The sequence below is a fragment of the Panicum hallii genome, chromosome 3 (assembly GCF_002211085.1).
Source record: "Panicum hallii strain FIL2 chromosome 3, PHallii_v3.1, whole genome shotgun sequence".
Classification (NCBI taxonomy): domain Eukaryota; kingdom Viridiplantae; phylum Streptophyta; class Magnoliopsida; order Poales; family Poaceae; genus Panicum; species Panicum hallii.
In genome coordinates this window covers 27,760,085-27,780,413 of record NC_038044.1, presented here as the reverse complement: position 1 = coordinate 27,780,413, position 20,329 = coordinate 27,760,085, and the positions used below count along the sequence as shown (strand labels likewise).

The window sequence follows — 20,329 nt, the reverse complement described above, 5'->3', positions numbered from 1 at the left end:
GCTAGGAGCCGCGTTATTTGTTACAGTATATAGAGCTAGGAACCATCTCAGCGTGGTGTTACATAAATCCGACCGATCTAATTAACCAACAAAGGGTTATTCAACAAATGACATGTAGGTTGCAAATATGTTTAACTATAAAAACTTTTGCAATTTGGTTGCGTTCTAGTATGAAAATTCATGTTTGTCCACTACGGGAAAAGAAAATTGGGCTGTGATTTGGTCTACGTATCTTCAATGTTAACTTATCTGCCCACTATCGACTGTCGTGGGTTATGGATTCGTGACGGTTTTATACAAGTACGTGTTTAAAATTTGTGTTCTTTTTTGCTCTGCTTCGATGCCTGATTTCTTTGATTTGCGCTCACCTCCTACACCAGAACTTTGGTAATTTCGAAACTAAAAATGGCCCTTGAATGAAATTTCCGCCATGTTCACCAGAGAGTGGGTCTAAATTCAAGTTTACAGCACTATAAATTATGGATAAGTTTGCGAGAACATAACCAAGCGAATCTACCACACCTCACGTGCCTCAGCCACATATACCCCCCATCACTCAACACCCAACACAAACAAGAAAACGCGTGCCCTCTTAGTACAAAAACACAAAAGATAAAAAGAGAACCAAAATACATAGTGCTTGATCGATGGCCTCTGCTCTGGAACGCGCATTCCCGGGACTCTAGGCCTCGAGCGGCTTGCAGACGATGGTGGCGTGCTTGGCGATCTGGTTGCTGAACTGCCCGGGCTTCTCGGTGGTGTCCACCTTGTCCTGCCCCGGCGGCGGCAGCAGCTCGAAGTTCTGCACCAGCCTGCCCAGCGTGATGCCGATGATGGGCAGCGCGAGGATGATCCCGGGGCAGCTCCGGCGGCCGACGCCAAAGGGCACGAACCGGAAGTCGTTGCCGTGGGCCTCCACGGCCTTCTCCTCCTCCAGGAACCGCTCGGGGCGGAACTCCTCGGGCTTCACCCACCGCTTGGGGTCGTTGGCGAGGAACCACGCGTTGACGAGGATCTTGGACTCGGCGGGGATGTCGTAGCCGTGGAGCTTGCCGTCGTTGAGGTTCATGTGCGGGACCAGCAGCGGGATGGCCATGCGCAGGCGGAGGGTCTCCTTGACCACGGCCTGCAGGTACGGCAGGCGCTCGAGGTCCGGCTCCGTCACCGCCACGCCGGCGCCCAGCACGGAGGTGATCTCTTCGCGGAGCTTGGACTGGATCGCCGGGTGGTTCACCAGCTCAGCGATGCCCCACTCGATCGACCACAAGGTAGTCTCGATGGCTGCAACATGCAAGAAAGTTTCTTCAGTATGCTTGCTCCTTGTATACATTCAAATTTAAACAAACTTTCTACTCTTTTCCTAAGCTGATATCACATGATTGTATCATGATAAAAAGTGCATCTCGTGGTTTTGTCAAATCCCAACATATGACAAGGACATAATAGTTTTTCACACCGACTGTTGGTGGCAGTTGGGCTTGTTACCAAGAGCTAGAAAACAAGAGTCCGTGGCGTAATCACGTGGCGGCAGTTCCAACGACCATTTCAATAAACATCTCCAACATATTACTCATGCCTATCATGCCTAACACCTAGAACACACTCTCTCTCCGTTAGATTGTTACAGCAGATTACCAAAATCCATTCACCAAAAATAGGGTAGAAGGATAAATCCCCTTCATTTAGAGTGAAGGGAGGTGCGTTTTCATGATTATCAAAAATAGATATTAGGGATTGGATTGATAATCTGCTGGAGCACCTCCAATCACAAGAACATTAATTTTTTAATATTGAGAAAACGGATAACCTCCGATCACGAAGATATTAATTATAAGTAATCTATTGGAGATGCTCTGATACCGGATCTCGAACAAAGTCTGACATCTCGTTCTGCCGGCAAATTTGCCGGTTAATTAAGAATTAAAGTTGGGTGACGGTGACTTGATTAAGACCTGCTTTGTCGTCCATACCAGTATTTTGGAACGGAACAGTGGACCACGACATCATGACGACCCATCATAGGCAAGCTATTTTAATGTTTTCTTCTTGGACCCTACATGTCTCTGATGCAAATGGGCATGTAGCCATGTGCTATGTTGTGAAAAAAAAAACCTATTTCTTTTCTACAAGAGCAGAGCATCCTCTGCTTCCTTTTAAGAAACGAGCATATTCTGTTTGTGAACACTCTCTGTTATGACAGCTACTGAATGAATTGAGCAGAGATTCTGGATTTCTACAAGGAGGATGATTTGGTGAGAATAAGAAGAGTAGTTGAATGTAATTATTACCTGCGACGTTGATGTTCTCCACGATGTAGAGGACGTTGTCGTGGTTGATCTCGCCCTTCCTCTCGGCCTCGAGGATGTGGTCCATGGCGCACCGGATCTCGCCAGTCTGGGCCATCACCTTCCTGCGCACGTAACCATGTCACATGTCAGTAAGGCTTCTCTCAACCGAATGAAGTGAATCAGAAGCTTCCTTGCGACCGTGCAGCTGCAGCTACCAAGTCAACTAGATCGCGAGGATTTCATAGATCTACTATAAAAGTCTATACAATTGGCAACCGCATCATCTGGCTGCACGTTCGCTCGTGCACGGGCACGATGGGTTCATCGACCTAACCCAACTTGGGGATCAACAAATAACTAGTCCATTATTGGCATGCCGAAGTCCCAACCACCATGAGGCAAAGTGCAAGCCAGATGATCCCCATGTAACCACTTTTTATATAGAGAGCACAAGCTTATGGAGCTTGAAGCCGTGCTCTTTTTTCCATCACTTCGTTCATGTCGCTTTCGGTGTATGTGTGTGTGGCTAACCAGAACCTTTGCCCTGGTTCTAAGCTTTCAGAAAAGGCTTGCCCGGAAAGCAAAGCAAGCCAAATCTAGTGAAGCCCCGTTTCCGTAAGCAATTGTGCCAGCAGTCAAGAGGCGAGTGACTAGTGCGGTTCACCTACTACTCGTCATGCGGTTTTTTCCAATCCTCAAAACCTACCACACCCCCTTCTGTTATCTCCTTGAAGAGCACTTTTTTTCTCTCCACTCGACAATGACAGCTTGTTTTCTGATCCTGACCCAATAAGCTGCATCGATCCAGATCCTATGCTACGGGCTAAACCCAGCGCAAGCAACAGTGGCATGATGTAGTCACCTACTTTAAATTTGGCTGCTGCCGTTGGAAATTTGGAAGCCAAAGCCATCGCACAAGTCAAAATCTGGCCAACGGCCTGGGGCTGCGGCTAGAGAAAATCGACTTGGCTTTTCTTTTCAAAAAAATCGACTCGGCTGTTTGTTCGTCCTTGTCGATCGGCAGATGGCATTGATTTCGGAGCCAGCCACCGGCTCCTGCATCGCATCATCCGCCATTTTCCGCTTTTGCTAAAAGGAATACATACAGTCGCTAGCTGTACGCGCCTAACATGCCTCATGTGCAGTCACAGATCCTACCATACCCCCTCTCTCTCTCGTCTCTCCCATCCGTCCAACTCACCGACGATACAAGTGGCAGATTAATTAATTAATTAATTAATTAATTGGATGGTTAATGAAACTATCAGCAGCAATGGCGGGCTTACTTGCGCTCCTCGACGAAGTTGTCCTCGAAGACCTTCATGCGCCGGGTCTTGAGGTCGTGGCATCGGTTGAGGTAGCCGCGGAGGAAGGGGCGGAGGACGGGGATGAAGTCGCCGTAGTTGTACTCGAAGCTCTGGGAGAGGCGGCTGCGCTCGGCGTTGAGCGCCTTGAGCTTGTTGAAGAGCGGGTCCTGCTCGCTCTCGAAGCGGCGGTCGAACATGATGCGGAACATGTCGTTGTACATCATGAGCTGGAGGCGTTTGCGGATGACCACGCCCTCGGCGGCGGCCCTGGGGTCCCTCCGCACGTCCTCCACCACGAGGCGGGCCTCCTCCTCCCACCCGGCGCGGTTCTGCGCCACCACCTTGTTGGTGAAGAAGGGGACGGTCATGATGCGCCGCATCTTGCGCCAGTGGTCGCCGTAGACGGTGAACACCATGTCCTGGCCCTTGCCGGTGAAGATGTCGAAGACGACGTTGCGGGTGCGGGAGCCGAACTCCACGCCCTGCGTGTGCAGCACCTCCTTGGCGAGCTCGGGCGTGGACACCACCACCAGGTTGCGCACGCCCATGCGGAGGAGGAAGATGTCGCCGAACCGCTTCGCCAGGGCCATCAGGTTGCGGTGGTTCAGGTCGTCGCCGACCTGCAGCCAGTTGCCCACCACGGGGGCGCCGGCGGGGCCGGGTGGGAGGCGGAGGCGCTTCCCCGTCAGCTTCGCCACGGCGATGGCCAGCACCGCCGCCGCGAACAGGCCCAGAAGGGCCTTCTCCAGGAGGGCGAGGTCCATGGCGGGCTCGGCTCCTCCCTCCCTAACCACCGGGGGGTAGGTGGGATGTGTGGCTCTGCTTGATTTGATTTGATTTGGTGGCTGCGTCGCCTCGGTTGGTGCTCGTGGAGGGAGGCGATGGGAACCGGGGAGGGGAATGGCCGGGGGTTTTATAGCGTTTTGGAGGCGAAGACGAGTCCGATTTGGGTACACGAGTTTGTTTGGTTTTGCGAGGGGGGTTGGTACGGTGCTGGTGCCGTGGCAATGGACCCCACCAGAAGGGGCAAAAAGTGTGGGTCATGCTTACTCTATTAAAAAAAGTGTAACTCTTGGTGATTGAAAAGTTAAATAATTTTAAATTTGATCAAATTTATATAAAAAATTACTAATATTTATATCTTTAAATAGATTTAGTATGAAAATATATTACATAATTAATATAATGATACTTATTTTTAATATAAATATTAATACTATTTTATATAAATTTAATTTAATTTAAATTTTTTGATTTTTTTAAAAGCGAGAGTTGTATTTTCTGGGGATGGGAAAGTTTTGGTTTGGGCACCGCAGGAGATATTATGGCCGGCAGCAGGAGGAGGAAGGGCCCAATGAGGATTCATCGTGGCTGAGAGCGTGGAGTAGGTGAAACTGTGCCGCATTGCTAAATGCCACGTGAAATTAAAGGAGAAGTATAGAGGGCTGGAATTTACTAGTAGTTTGGAGAAGTGAATTTGCAGTAGTAAAATGTTGTAAAGTACGGTGGGACAAGCTTCAAAACAAGATTTTGCTAGTTCTATGCCGTCCTAGATCTTGGTTATGCGAAAGTCATTTTCTACTCACCCTAAGCACGCTTCCAAATTGAAAAAGAAATACCTTAACTTTTTTGCATGTCTATGTCGCATTTTTCTATAACCACGGATGTTCCAAGGTCCAAGCAAAATATGATCCGTTCTCAATTAGAAAAAAAAATGTGGACAAAGATTCCCCAACTTATGTAGAAAAATATTTCCAAAATTTAATGACCCCGTGCTCAAAATCTTGTTTTAGACAAAAAGTGCTCAAAATTTTGGGGATATTTTGTCTAGAGTTGGGAAAAATTTTCTATAACTACATTGACTCACATCAACAGGTGGGAGTCCTAGGAGGAAACTCCGCCTAGAGTTTTGGAGACAAGCAATGGCATCGATCAGCGTCGCATCATCATCCCTGAAGGTGTGCGTGCACACGGGAGATCCTGCACCGCCTTGGTGGATGTTTGTCCAGTAGGACATGGTTCTCCGATACTAATGTACGATTATTCTTAGGTTTCTTCGACAAGACGATGCCTCCTTGGTGATATTATAGAGCGGAGTGAGACATGCTTTGCTGAGGGTGCAGTAAAGCTTGGTAATAATGATGACATGCTACCGTTCCTCTCCACATGTCGAGGCTTGCTGCGTGCAAGAGGTGGCGCCTTGAGGACATTTTCTCCATGTCTGCCATGGGAAGTCGAAGCTAGTATTGCGACAAGCTCGGCAACAACGGGGATCTGTCGGTTGTGTACTTTTTGTTTGCGTTGGTGTCTTAGGTTTTTCACGTGTGTATGGTGTATGGATCCAGTTTTCCTCATAAATTAGGTCAACTCATTTTCTACCTAAACTGAAAAGGCAAAAACTTCCTGTACATTTCGGATGATGGTTAAAAAAACTAACCTAAATTTGAAATTTCTTTGAATCTGAAAGCCGATGATGACTTGTGCAATTTTACGACTTGCTTGAATCTAAAAATGCAATTCAGTTGATTTCAACTCACGATCCAAAGTTCAACGATAGGGGAAAACAGCAAGACGAGGCTTTTGATAGTGCTAGTTTGTCAACCGTGACAGGTGATTAGATGCGGCCAACTTAAAAGGTTTTTTTTTTCTGACGAAGACACTGATCGCCACACATATACTAGTACTAAATACAAGCATGAGGGAAATACTGAAAATCTTCTGAGATCGATGTGTTGCTGATTTCAGAATAGGTTCTGGAGCCGCCGCTCAAGTTCAGAATTCCACGGGATGCATGTACGCTAGTCAAAAGCGGAACAAGTAGTTAAGCATATCGTCGGCCCTGCGTGGCGGCGGTCAAAGACTCGGGATAAGTGGCAGTAGGTGGACCTCGGATGATAGTACCGAACGCCCACGGGAGGAGTTGACACGGGGTTCATCTTCATACCCCGTTGGCATGAGCAGTACACATAACATGCGCGACTAAACAACATGTGGCCACGCCACCTACCACCCCCCCTCCCGTTTCATCGCTCGCTCGCCGTTAGGTGTAGGTCAAACTTGTACTGCTCTGGACACGGCGACCTCGCCACTGCCTGTGTGGTGTGTGAATCCGCGACGGCACGATGTGTAGTAGCGAGGAGATCCGTAGCCGATGCAGCAGTCTGCCGTCCTGACGGCACTGTTTCGAAAAAAAAAGGGCTGTCTCGGAGGGTGCCTTTTCCTGGCCGGGCCGGAGCAGCGACGACAGCGACGCGTCGGAGCTCAGTACGCCGGCGAGCGCCCCGCGCACGTACAGGGCGCAGGCGCCTCCACGTTCACGCACCGCGCTGGTTGGCTCCGGGGACCTGTGCTGTACGGCTCCAGCGGCGGACCCTGCCGGCCTCCACGATCCCCGTTGAGGAGGAAGGAAGTCGCGCTCGCGCGTCCACCTACCTACTCCCGTCGCGGTCGCGTGCGGGGCTGCCGTTGCGGCCGCGCGCCGCACCGTTTTCCGTTCCTTGCTTGCATGCACGCATCCGGCACCGGTCTCGTCTCTGACTCGCGGTGCCTCCACGTCGCCGCGTGCTCTTCGCGGTCGTCATGGCTGCCCTGGCGGACCTACCATCCCCTCCCCTCCCCTCCCCTCCCCTCCCCTGGAGGCCTCAACTAATCTAACGTGTCACCTCCCCACTAACCACCGTTGGGGCCTGGGATGGATGGTTGGTCCCTTCCCACCCGCGGCCCCGGCCGGCAGGCGCAGGCTGGTACAGCAGCCCCCTGGGGCATTGTCCGCCACCCGTCCAAAGTAATGCGCGGTCGCAGTGCAGCGTCCCCGTGAACCCGGGTCAAGTCATGTCATGGAACGCGCAGCCATTTTTGTGTCCCCGTTCTTTTTTCTCTTCCCTAGGGTAGGGGTCTAAAATATACATCTATAAATTAGAGGTATAAACATTTTAGAGGTATATTAGAGGGGTGTTCGTTACGGCCTCTAGAACCATGGCACGGCCGGAGCGCCTAACGCGCGCACGCAGGCGGGAGCAGGGGCGGCGGCGCGGCTTGCGGGGAGGAGCAGGGGGCGAGGCGGCGGCGCGCGGGGGGAGGAGCAGGGGCGGCGGCGGCGGCGCGCGGGGGGAGGAGCAGGGGGCGGGGCGGCGGCGCGCGGCGGCGGAGGGAGCACGGGGGGCGGCGGGAGGAGCACGGGGGGCGGCGGCGGGGAGAGCAGGGGCGGCGGGAGGAGCACGGGGGGCGGCGGGAGGAGCACGGGGAGCGTCGGCGGGGAGAGCAGGGGCGGCGGGAGGAGCACGGGGGGCGGCGGTGGGGAGAGCAGGGGCGGCGGGAGGAGCACGGGGGGCGGCGGGAGGAGCACGGGGGGCGTCGGCGGGGAGAGCAGGGGCGGCGGGAGGAGCACGGGGGGCGGCGGCGGGAGGAGCACGGGGGGCGGCGGCGGGGGGAGGAGCAGGGGCGGCGGCGCGGGGGGGGGGGGTGGGGGGAGAGAGGGGGCGGGGCGGCGGCGGGGAGAGCAGGGGCGGCGGGAGGAGCACGGGGGGTGGCGGCGGGGAGAGCAGGGGCAGCGGGAGGAGCACGGGGGCGGCGGGGAGAGCAGGGGCGGCGGCGGGAGGAGCACGGGGGGCGGCGGCGGGGGGAGGAGCACGCGGGCGGGGGGCGGGGGGAGACGAGCCGAGCGGATTAGAGGCGTTAGAGCCCTCGCGGCCTCTAAAATTTCTGGGGGTCTAAAAGTTATTGTGCAACGGGAATAGTGGGCCGTTCGTTTCCAGGCCTCTAAAGTTTAGAGGTTTCGCCCCATTAGATAGGGAAACGAACGGACCCTTAGGCTGTCTCCATCGGTAGCCTGTAAAGCGTTCTGTACTCTATATATGAGGAAGATTTCGTTCTCTATTGTTCCAGCAGCGTTCTCTAAATAGTCCTCTAAAATAGAGAACGCTACACGTTTCCTCTATATATAGAGATTCTCTCTCCTCTTCTCTATTTTTTCTTTACGTTTCACACTGAATTAAATAAAAATAAAATATGTCCATAGCGTTTGAGGTATGATAAATACGTACGTACAAAAATTTGGAACAAAATACGTTTCTAATATAGGGTTTAATGTATAGAGAACGAGATTTAGAGAACGTTGTTGAAGAGAAATGAGATATAGAGGAGAGAATCTTGTAGAGAATTCTGTAAATGAAGGATGTAGAGGATGGAATTTGGAGGATATCGCTGGAGACAGCCTTAGGCTGTCTTCAACGGAGCCCTCTAAATCGTTCTCTACCTTATATATAGAGAAGATTCCGTTCTCTATTGCTCCAGCAGCGTTCTCTAAATGATCCTCTAAAATAGAGAACGCTACAGGTTTCCTCTATATATAGAGATTCTCTCTCCTCTTCTCTATTTTTTCTTTACGTTTTAAACACTGAATTAAATAAAAATAAAATATGTCCATAGCATTTGAGGTATGATAAATACGTACGTATAAAAATTTGGAACAAAATATGTTTCTAATATAGGATTTAATGTATAGAGAACGAGATTTAGAGAACGTTGTTGGAGAGAAATGAGATATAGAGGAGAGAATCTTGTAGAGAATTATGTAAATGAAGGATATAGAGAAGGATATAGAGAACGATAGTTGAAGATAGCCTCATGATTCATCGATGCAGAGCAGATTGGGATTCTGTTTCTTGGGTCCCTTCATATTATGTCCTATATTGATCCCGTACAATTTGTTGTCGTTGCTGCACTATGCGCCTCACGTTTGTTTACGATCTTATTGAGATTCGGATTCATGCGGCACCTGGGAATCGGAAATCGCGAGGCACTGTTCCCATTCTACAACTATCTGGTTCGTGTTCAACCAGTTTTGACCACCAAACCTAGCTAGCTACCACTTGTTTCCCGCACCTACCCCCGCTAGCTGGGCCTCTAGTGTCAGTCATTCCCAAACAGCCTCCATGTAGCAGGGTTCTGCATCAACTCTAGAGTCTACATACATTGGAGTTTATGTTTCGTCCCAAAAGAAATGGTCGGAGTCTATGGATCTCTAATCTCCGCGTAGCAGCACACATGATTTGTCGGTCCGGTTGAAAGCGTGAATTCAACTCTGTCGTAGCGCTACCTAGGATTCAGCTCCTCCATCTGCCCTTTTCTTTGTCTTGTTCTCCTAGTTGCTCATCTCTTTGACGTGGAGGGAGGACAAGGGAGAACCGGGATACTACTACCCTAGCAAATATTCCTTATTATGCATGATTTTGTGCAGTGAATTTAATATCTACGTGGGAAATCGATGCACCTTAGTTGGTTAACATCTTTGTGGTGGAAAATTGATCTAAAGTTCTAGACTTAACATGGATGATCATATTTTTTTATAAATTTATTTTAGAAATAATGACACTATTCGTTTGGCACCGGATAACGCGGCAGTCGACAACAATGCACCTATGATAACTTCGTAAATTCCAAAATCTGTTGGTCCAATCCGTGGACGGACCCGGAGCCCGGCGACCCTGGGCACCGGCTCGGGCTCCGATGCACTGGTTGCAAGGTAAAATTTGCCATCATGGTCGCAACCATGTTCTACTGGGACAGGAATAGATTGCTGTTGTAATCTTTGCCCAAGCTCAATTTAATCTTCGGGTCTGCCACTGGTCCAATCTCTACGAGTAAACGGTTGTTGTGTTAGTATGTATAGCATTTCTCGTGAGGTATGCCCTACAGTGGCGATGGCTGCACGAATGAAAAGCTGATGCCACCAAACCTAATTCTACTATTCGGTCCAGGCACCACCATTAACCAATCTAGGGTTCATAAGCACCGTAAGGTTGATGTGAGCGGTTCCCGCATAATGTTCAATCCGGCTTTGTAGGAACCACATATTTTTTGGATGTAGGATCTAATTTTTAGTCAGCTAAAAATTAGCTCTAAATGATCCAAACAGAGGGCTAAATATGGATTAAAAATTAGCCAACTTCTCAACTAAAATTTAGTCTATTAATAATTCAAATCCAGCTAATGAGGACTAATTTCTGGCAGTAGATAGTAAAATACCAAAAATATCCTCCCCAAACACTATCCTCTCATGCTTGGTAAATGGTATAAATGATTTTTCACAGTACCACAACTAGCTAAAGTTTAGCCTAAAAGTCCAAACATGATATGATTAATTTTAGCCAACTAAAATTTAAGCGTTTAAACTTTAGCTATGTCTAAACTTTAGTTTTAATCCATCCAAACATGATGTTGACTTGCACCAGACAACTTTTGACGTTTTCTCAAAGCAAGTTGAATCTTTCTCCAAGAAAAATGGAAAGCAAATTATATTAATAGTCTAACTTGCAACCAAGGGCGGAGCTAGACAGGTGCTAAATTGATTAAACTTATGCTAAATACTATTGCTCCATATCTAATTGGCATGGGATAAATTAGGTTGGACCTATGCTGCAGCACGCCCAACATGGGCCCTAGCTCCGCCACTGCTCGCAAGCATCCAATAATTCATCAGGAAAAAACAAAAGAAAATACATGTACTAGCATTTGAAAACTCTTGCCTTTGACATCAAGTGGACGATTTCCATTTCCCACCTCCAAACCCAGCCCAGCAGCTAACGTTTACCCCTGCCTGTAATGTAACATGCAGGACGGAGATGGAGGAGAACAAGACCTGTTTTCCGGTAGGTGATGCAGCGATGGAGAGTACGGACGGACGGACCCCTTGACTTTGCGCGAGGCAGATCAAGGAGCGACCCCGTCTGGTAGAACGTGCCTCCAGTTTTGTTTACGGCCGGCTAGTTTATCGATCTCGCGAAACAGCGACAGATTGTACATTTTATTTGTTGCGACCTGATCGAGTTATGTGTCGTGGCTGACACATCCAGCGTTTGATTGGGCCGCAGGACAGAGTCAGCTCGTTGATCCAGCTAGTTGTGTGCTTAACCGGGTTACTTATCGCAACTGGTTCGCATCGTTGACTGTCTAATCCATCGACTATAATCTTGATTAGAGCGTCAGCCTTAATTACATAATCAGTTAGCAGTGACAGGTTGAGCATAAACTAATTAACGATAGGTCGTTGAAGCACAATCACATCTCAAACGCATTAGGAGTCATTAGTCGACGCCTTTTAGGCAGGGCATGGAGTGAACCCCTGCCTCTGCTGTTGGGTGTGTAGTGTTTGTTTGAAAGATGAGTGCAAAATCCTTTTAGGCAGGGCATGGAGTGCAGATGCACGCGCCCCGCGTCAAGGCGGCGGTCGCGACCCTCCCGTGCCCCGTGGCCGCGCTCGTCCTCGACTTGTGCAGCGCGCTGCTCGACGTGTCCCGCGACCTCGCCGTGCCGGCCTACGTCTACACCGCCAACGCCGCGATGCTAGCGCTCATGTTGCGCCTGTCGTCGCTCCACGAGGAGGTGACGGTCGAGTTCGAGGAGATGGAGGGGATGGTGGATGTGCCCGGCTGTCGCCGTCCTCGCTCCCGAAGCCAGTGATGGATAAGAACCCGAACTACACGTGGTTCGTGTACCAGGGCAGGGGCTTCGCGGAGGCCGACGGCATCATCATCACCACAGCTGCCGAGCTCGAGCGGAGCGCGCTTGCTGCCATTGCCGACGGACGGTGCATGCGCGGCGTCCGTACCCCGACGGTCTATCCAATTAGCCCGGTGATCTCGTTCACGCCGCCCCCTGAGCAGCCCCACTATAGTTACCTCTTCTTTGGATCATGCGAGTCCAGACTGGCAAAGGAAAGCAAAAGGGACAAGTTGGTCTTTTGGTATTTGGAAAACACTAGGAAAAAAAATAACAGGAGAGGCGTAAATAGATTTAGTGCTGTTTCATGACTAGATGTAGTGGCTTGAGTGTTGCTTCGTGAAATAGATGATTTTTTATGCTGCTCTACGAACACCGCTTGGAAACGATGCTGTTTTCTGAATTCTCCCCATAGTTTATAGGTAGGTGCATTGTCTGGGCTATGATTTTGGTTTCACCCTCACGTCTCACGCAACACGCCAAAGAGACCAGCTTAATCCGGTAGGTGATCCCCAACGAAGCCCTGGCAGGATGCTTGGTAGTGGGCTCGTGGCAACCGAAACAGCGATGCCACCAGTGCACACCGGTCAACGATGGGACACCGCACACCAGAGTAGCCCAGCTAATGTACACCAGAGTAGCGCAGCAGCCGTATATATGCTATATAGTATACTAGTGTACTAGAATTCCAATTAGCTCAGCTAAAAGGAAAACAATTCCAAGTAGCTGGTAAGAAGCTATACTCCTTATTATTAACAACAAAAAGAGAAGAAAAGGGGCATGGTTGTTGAGCCGCCCACTAGCCCGGAGCCAAGTCAAAAGCCAAGCACCCGGAACAATCGAAACCCAAAAAAACCCGTCGGGTGTCGACGGTGTTTGGTGGCGCCGCCCCGTTCGGTCGACGAGGAAGGTGGAACGTGGGAGCGCAATGTTTTCTTCTTTCTTTCTTTTTTTTTTGTGTCTCGCATCTCGTGTTGGTTTCCTACCCCAATGGCTGCCGGGCCTCCGAGGGAAGCCGGAAAGGATCTGATGTGCGTGGTGCAGGCCTCACGAGTTACCACTGTTTTGTGTCGACACGTCCGAGACTGTGCCATACTAAAGTGTGGTAAAAAATTTGGAAGCTGTACTTTTTCTTGGAATTTTGCCACACTTTTAGTTTCTGTAACATGCAGAGTTCAAAAGAATCTTATCTAAGCTTGATTACCAATCAAACATCTACCAGCTTCATCAAACTTGCTTAAGATTAGATTTGGCAAAGTATAGCTAGGAACTAAACACCTAAACCTATTGGTTCTCGGGAGATTCCATCACATTGAATGCGGTTACACAAGACTTTGAATTTCTATATTAGAGGATAAAAAAAGTTGTGACGCAATAAAATTGTGAAACGTACAAGCCTAAATAAATAAATGTCAAAGATATTAAAGTGGAAAAGAAGAAAATATCAAACCTGCAAAAGGTAAAACATAACCTTATTGGGTTATGGGCAAGTCCATGACGAATGGCTCGGGTAGCATACTTCATCGGTCGTGTTCCATTTTATTTTTTCAACTACTTCACAAGATATAACATAAATTATGAAGAAATTCCAGTCAGTTTCTAGTTTCTACGGATTAGACCAATAGTAAGATGACATGCAACCATGCGCATTTTTGTTCAAGCGGCAAAATCGCCTCTGAACTGCAACCATTTTTTTTTTTACTTCAAGCAACAAATATAAATCATTTAAAATTCTATTCGATTGCAGTCACTTCCTTTTGGCAACAGCATCTTACAAAAGGTCAATCGAGTCCGTTCACTCGTCTGCGGGCCTCACCAAACTGAATTTCCCATAGAACAAAGAGATGAAGCATGCTCCAAAAAGATTAAAGGAGACAGGCAGCAACGTGGGCTGAAAGCCTGAAACAAAGGCCCATAGATTAATCGAGATAGGGGAAACTGAAGCAGCCCATAATCAAACGGAATTTCTATATATCTCCCGGTTGTTTTTTTTCTTTGATTTCACTCACTTTTGTACGGCTTAGATTGTGAATTTGTCGACGTCCTTGCAGGGAGGAGCTTTTTTCAAAAAAGGGTTTAAAAAAAAATTAAATTCGAAAAAAGGTGCCAATTTGGAAAATTTCTAAAAATGGGTACCTCCCGCCCGATCAACGGGCGGGAGGCGTGGGGCCGGAGACCTCCCGCCCATCCAACGGGCGGGAGGTGCCAAATTTTTTTCTAAGCCCCTCCTGAGGGCCTCTTCGCAAATAATTTTTTTCTTATTCGCAAAGATATCCCTGACGCGGCCGTGGGGGCATCCCGCCCGCCCAATGGGCGGGAGGTTGGGGGCATCCCGCCCGCCCAATGGGCGGGAGGTTGGGGACCGTACAGTGCGGAGGGGCATCCCGCCCGTTGGGCGGGCGGGAGATCCCCCTAAAAAGGTAGTGTCAGTGTTTGTTCTACCAGGTAGTGTCAGTGGCAAATAATTATTTTTAGTGCCAAGAAGAAACCTGAGTGCCTGGGCACGATGTGAAGTTTGCCGTAGAACTGCGTGTGCACTCCACATCCCTCCATGAGTGGAGGCGGGGTGCAGACATACGTGGACGTGGACGGCTTGTCAGGGTCATATGACAGGGACGGGTGGTCGGGCAGCATCGCGGAGATCACCTAGAGCTGACCGTGCGAAATGTTCTCGAGAACGGGTACCAAGGCTGGGGCGGCCGGAGCACCGTCGGCACCGGACGCCGCGCGCTCCGCGTCGACGATAGCAAGCACCGAGGGGTGAGGCCGGCCGACGGCATGGTCGTCTGTACCTCCCGCCCGCCCGTTGGGCGGGATGTCTTCGGGAGGGGTCTCTTCGTAAATAAAAAAAATTTGTTGACGAAGAGACCCTCGCGAGAGGACTGGAAAAAAATTTGGCACCTACCGCCCGTCCAACGGGCGGGAGGTATCCGGCCCCACGTCTCCCGCCTGTTGATCGGGCGGGAGGTACCCATTTTTGCAAATTTTTCAAATGGACACCCCTTTTTCGAATTTAATTTTTATTTTAACCCCTTTTTAAAAAAAATTCTGGACATCCGGTGATCGGGCTGGTCTTCCATGTCGGCCCAATACTTTCAGTTTGTCGGTCCGTTTTCTTTCTTCGTGCTCATTTTGATTTGTCCACCAGACCACCACTCCGCGTTAGCTTGGGGCAGAGAAGAACACCGCGGTGGGTCGATTGTTCGCGACGGCAGCATCGGAAATTCCAGTTGTCCGTAGCCGCTGCTGATGAAGGTCGATTATATCCCCTTCGTCTATCTGGCGTCCATTAAAGCAACCTCCTGCTTGTATTCATTTGGTTCCGCGCTCCTCCCTTTGTCCATGGAGATGTTTCGTTTCCTCCATCTGTGATGTCTTTGTTTAGTATTTGATGTGTGCTCTAAATAATCCGGTTTCTAATATTAAATCTGAAACTCATCGATTATGACCGTCGTTGGAGGACACTTTCATGCTCTTGTTTGGTTCTGAATAATATGGGAAGTTAGAAACAATCCACCTATAAAGGGACTGGACAGATCAAAGTAGTAGTTTAATGTGTGTAGTCATTTTTTAGTAAGAGCAAGCGTACCTTAATCATGGATGCTAAACATGTCTTTGATTCTTGAACTGCAGAAGCTCTCTTCCCTTGCTGCTGAGATCCAGATTCTAAACCATTGTGTAGGCTTGTTCACAAGCTGCAGCACAAGAAGAATGACTAGAATCATATCAAAGCAACAGGCATAAGGAACCTAGGTTATTTCAGTTACGCAAGAAGGCTTAGACTGATGAAGTGATAGGAGCTTATTTTGTTCAGCATTCTGTTTAGTTTATTTAGTTCTCCATCATTTCTGAATCTGTATTGAGCACCTGAACTTTAGAGTTGACCTGATTTAAAATCTGAAGAATGAAACTGATGCCAGATAGTTGATTTACTAGATGGGAAATCCAGTCCGCGTGGTATAAAAATTCAGGAATGTTATTTTTTACTTGATGCGAACATTGAATTCCCCCGTTTAAAGGCACGTCATTGTCTTTCTTTACCGCAATGCAAAACATCAGAGGACGACAAAGGATACTCAGATATTTTTTTCCGAATCTTAGGTGTACCCAGTAGTTAGGAACTCATGTGAGTATAGCTTTTTTTTTTGTTTTAGGAACTTTTGTCTTCATTGAGAAATTATGTGTTGTTCATTTTTATATTATCAAAATATTATGTTTCAGTAGTTTGGTACTTCAGTTGTTTAGTATTCATTTGAGTTCACTTTGTACTGTTTGGCATAGAGATTCTTATATTTCAGTATTCAGTTTATTCAACTATGTGGAGTATTTTTGTTCATTCTGGAGTATATACAACAGAATGAACCTTTGGTAGGGCTATGCTTCTTTGAGTAGGATATATGGCTAAATTATCAACTACTTTTTGGTTCAGTTAACCTACATCATATGTACATGAGCGTACTGCCAACTCAACAACCAAAAACCATTACTAGATCAACACAAGATTAGTTCAGTTAACCTAGATGACGATCCATTAGCGTATAACTTATATTATTTTAACATGTATATTTCAATTCTAATTTTCCATTTTGAAATTGTTGTTTCAAGAAACAAGCCACTACTACTACATGATAGTTTCAATATGTCCATTTCATTGATTTAATTGCTAATGTTGGTATGAATGTAGTATAAGGCCCACCATCATTGTTGCATGGTTTAATAAATAATAAAGCATGACTAGTTATTACTTGTGAGTTTAGATTTTGGATAAAGTATTTTCTAGGCTACTAGATTTATTACTAAGATGTGCACATATTGATTCTACATCTAATATTTTGGGTTGAGTCCAGCACCGGTAGCACCTGAACATTTCACTATTAAAAAAAAGTGACTTGAGGAAAATTAATGAATAAAGCGAACATAACAAGAACATTAAAATCTTGCTGTTGCATTTCACCTCATAAGATTTAACAAAAAACAAATATTTCACTATTAAAAAAAGTGACTTGAGGAAAATCAATAAATAAAGCAAACATAACATTAAGATCTTGCTGTTGCACTTCACGTCATAAGACTTAACAAAAAACGAACATTTCACTATTAGAATAAAGTGACTTGAGGAAAATCAATGAATAAAGCAAAGATAACAAGAACATTAAGATCTTGCTATTGCATTTCACCTCATACACCTTATTTAAAAAATTAGAACGATATCAACAAAGATGGCAAAAAAACCTAGAATATCCCTAAGGCTTTAACGATCTTGTCACTGCATTTCAAGAAGGACATTCACACATATAAATCAATATAAAAAGAAAAAACATCAAATATACTGTCGGTGTTTTACCACTAAGGCCATCGAGGGATATCCCCGAGGTGGTGAGTTGTAGGTGGGGTATTGCCAAGATCACAAACTTGAAGGTGCAAGGAATATAAAGTTGACAGGTTCGCACCGCCGAGAGCGTAATACTCTACGTCCTGTGTGGTGGTTTATATTGACTTAGGTATGTGTGTTTGGAGGGGATCCTGCCCGTCCTTATATAGTTTGGGGGGACAGGGTTTCTGTGACACCTTAGGTGTCAAAATTGTAAAACATTAGGAAAGAATATGTAATGTATGTATTGAATTGAGTGAAATTGAGTGAATGTGTAGAAATAAGGACTTATGTGTAATTTTTAAAAAATATGAGTCCTTTTATGCAAATATTTGAATTAAAAATATAACTTTCAATTTTTACTAAGGGTTAAAGTGTAAGAGTGTTAGTCATCATTGCATTACATAAAACTTGCAATTCAGTCCAAAAATACATGAAATTTACCTTAATAAGGACAAAAACTTTAAAAAGTTTGAATTAAATCCAAGGTTTTAAAATAAAACTTTATCCTTTGAGTTTTTGAATTTGAACCCCAAATAAAAGTTGTAGGGTTTGAAAAGTTCTACAACTTTTATTTTGACCATCTCCTCATTTGAGCTTTAGAATAGTGGAAAATTTTGTGTTACAGTGAGGTCCCTGGAGTTTTTGAAGTTTACACCTCAGCCCCTGGCGCCCCCCCTTTTCTTCTTCCTCTGCTCTCCCTCTGCCGCGTAGCAGTGCCGCCGCTGGCCGCCGTGCCGCACCGCCCAAGGCCCCCCCTACCTCTCCTGGCCTCCACGCGTCGCCCCCGAGCTCGCCCACCGTCTTAACCCCTTCCTGCTGGCCTTCCCCGAGCATGCCACGCCGCTCCGCCGCCCGACCGAGCCGCCACCTTGCCATCGCAGGCCGCCACCGCTCACCGCCGCTGCAGCTCTGCCGGCGCCACCTCCTGCCTCTGGCAGCTCCCACGCGGCGCCCCCAGGTCGGCCGCCGCCCTAGCTCTTCTCCTCTAGTCTTCTCCCGCGCGCGCCACGCCGCCCTGCCTCTGCCCGAGCATCGCCCGAGGCCGCCACGCACGCCGTCGGCCACCAGCAGCTACTACTGCTCGCCGTGCCCTCTCCTGGTCTTGAAGCACGCTCCAGGACGCTACTCAACTTCTTCTACCCCCTCACACGCCCGCTGTTGCCTTCTTCTTTCCTCTGCTCGACTACTTTCGCCGGACCTCCGCCGCAGCCCCTGTCCACCATCGTCAGCCGTCTCCACCGCCCCGCACGCTAAAGCCAGTGCCCCACCGGCATCGCCGCAACGCACTGAAGCTTCCTGACCGGTTCAATTTCATTCCCTTGCACCCACGCAGCCAGCCCACGGCGCCGGTGAACTTTTCCACCGCCGCCGCTTTGGCTCATCGTCGATCCGCCACCCCAGTTGTTCCCCGCCCTCGACAAGTGTATCACCCGAACCACATCACCCTAGCGCAGCTCATAGACCACACCTCCACCCCTCTCCGATCTCCAGCACGCCGGAACACCGCCGCTATAGCCGAGCTCTATTGCCGCCGCCTCGGGTCACCGTCGTTCTAACCCCTCCGGTCGAAACCCGACCTTCACATCACCCCCAGCAAGGTCCGCTCTAGCCCCCTGATCCTTCCTGGCTGGTTCCGCTCTAGCCCCCTGATCCTTCCTGGCCGGTTCCCCCTTGCCGCCGGCGACCACCGTCACCGGAATTTGGCTGGCGAGTCTCGGCTCTCTTCCCCGATGAACCAAGGACTCGATTTCATTGATCTAAATTTTTCTGAGGGCCTGGCTGCAAGATTCCAGTTCCTCCCTTCAATTCAAAATCAGTGATCTTTAGAAATTTGTAAGAATTCGTAGGAAATTCAAAAAAATTTCAAACTAGTTTGGTTTGAATCCTTGAAGTAAACTCTACAACGTTTGTGTTATAACCTTGAGCTGAATAAGTGAATATTTTGAATTAGAATAAATAGTAGGAAATGAGTATGCTAATTAGATCTCTTGATTCATAGCTATTCTATTGTTGAAATTTGAAACATAGGATGTGTGTCTCATGTATAGCTTTATGTAAAATTTGTAGACTCAGAACTATTTCCTAGCTATGATATTTAAGTGTCTTTGTTTTATATTGATGAAAACTTTAGGATTTATTCCAGGGTGAATCTGTTAGTGTTTGTAGCTGAAAATTTTACTCTAACTTTTTTTTCAGCATGTGTAATCCATGATAAAAGTTTGAATATCAGTAGCATAGAGTAGCTTGAGCTATGAATTTAGGCTTAGATTCAAAGATAATTCATGAATAATAGTTCTGTTTTATGAAAATTTATAAAATTAAATTAGTATGCTACTTTTGCATAGTGTAACATGTTCACAAAATTGCAGCACATGATCCAGTGTAAAACTTCTGATATAAATAGATCTTAATATCATAATACTGTTTTTGTTTATTTTATAGCATAATTGCTATAAGGATAAAAATCTTTATAAAATCACAGTAGCTTAGATTCAGATTAACCTTTCTCCAGTAAAATTTTTATCCTTAGGTTTGCAGTAGATCAAACTAGAAAAATAGTTCATGATCTAAATAGTTCAGATCACATGTCATTTAATGCAATTAGGTAATTATGTATATATTCGATAAATGATTGCCTAGTATGAGAATAGATGATATGTTTGCTAAATAGGATATTTGTTTATTGGATTGCAACTTTATCATGAAATGAAATGGAAGTATATGCATTTTATCAACTGCGATGTTTGCATATCATATAGACTCGACAACTCTCGCTGACGGAGATTACCAGCTGATCCCGGAACCAGAAGGGGATATTTTTGAAGACCTCGGGAACGTCATCAGAGATTTAACAGAAGCCC

General features: G+C 47.5%; 1 protein-coding gene across 1 annotated transcript; it reads right to left on the bottom strand.

Annotated features, from left to right (window-relative positions):
• Window positions 1-412: 412 nt before the first annotated feature.
• On the bottom strand, window positions 413-4,496 carry LOC112885850 (trans-cinnamate 4-monooxygenase-like). Its single transcript, XM_025951526.1, has 3 exons — window positions 3,575-4,496; window positions 2,289-2,410; window positions 413-1,281 (listed from the first exon to the last, which is right to left on the bottom strand). The coding sequence occupies exons 1-3, from the start codon at window positions 4,357-4,359 to the stop codon at window positions 683-685; spliced, it is 1,506 nt and encodes a 501-aa protein (XP_025807311.1). The 5' UTR covers window positions 4,360-4,496; the 3' UTR covers window positions 413-682.
• Window positions 4,497-20,329: the final 15,833 nt, after the last annotated feature.

Excerpts from the sequence above, each read along its gene's own strand:
- LOC112885850 (XM_025951526.1), bottom strand. The coding sequence starts at position 4,359 with ATGGACCTCGCCCTCCTGGAGAAGGCCCTTCTGGGCCTGTTCGCGGCG. Across the intron at positions 2,411-3,574 it reads AACTTCGTCGAGGAGCGCAA|GAAGGTGATGGCCCAGACTG; the intron begins GTAAGCCCGCCA and ends TTACGTGCGCAG. Across the intron at positions 1,282-2,288 it reads GGAGAACATCAACGTCGCAG|CCATCGAGACTACCTTGTGG; the intron begins GTAATAATTACA and ends TGCATGTTGCAG.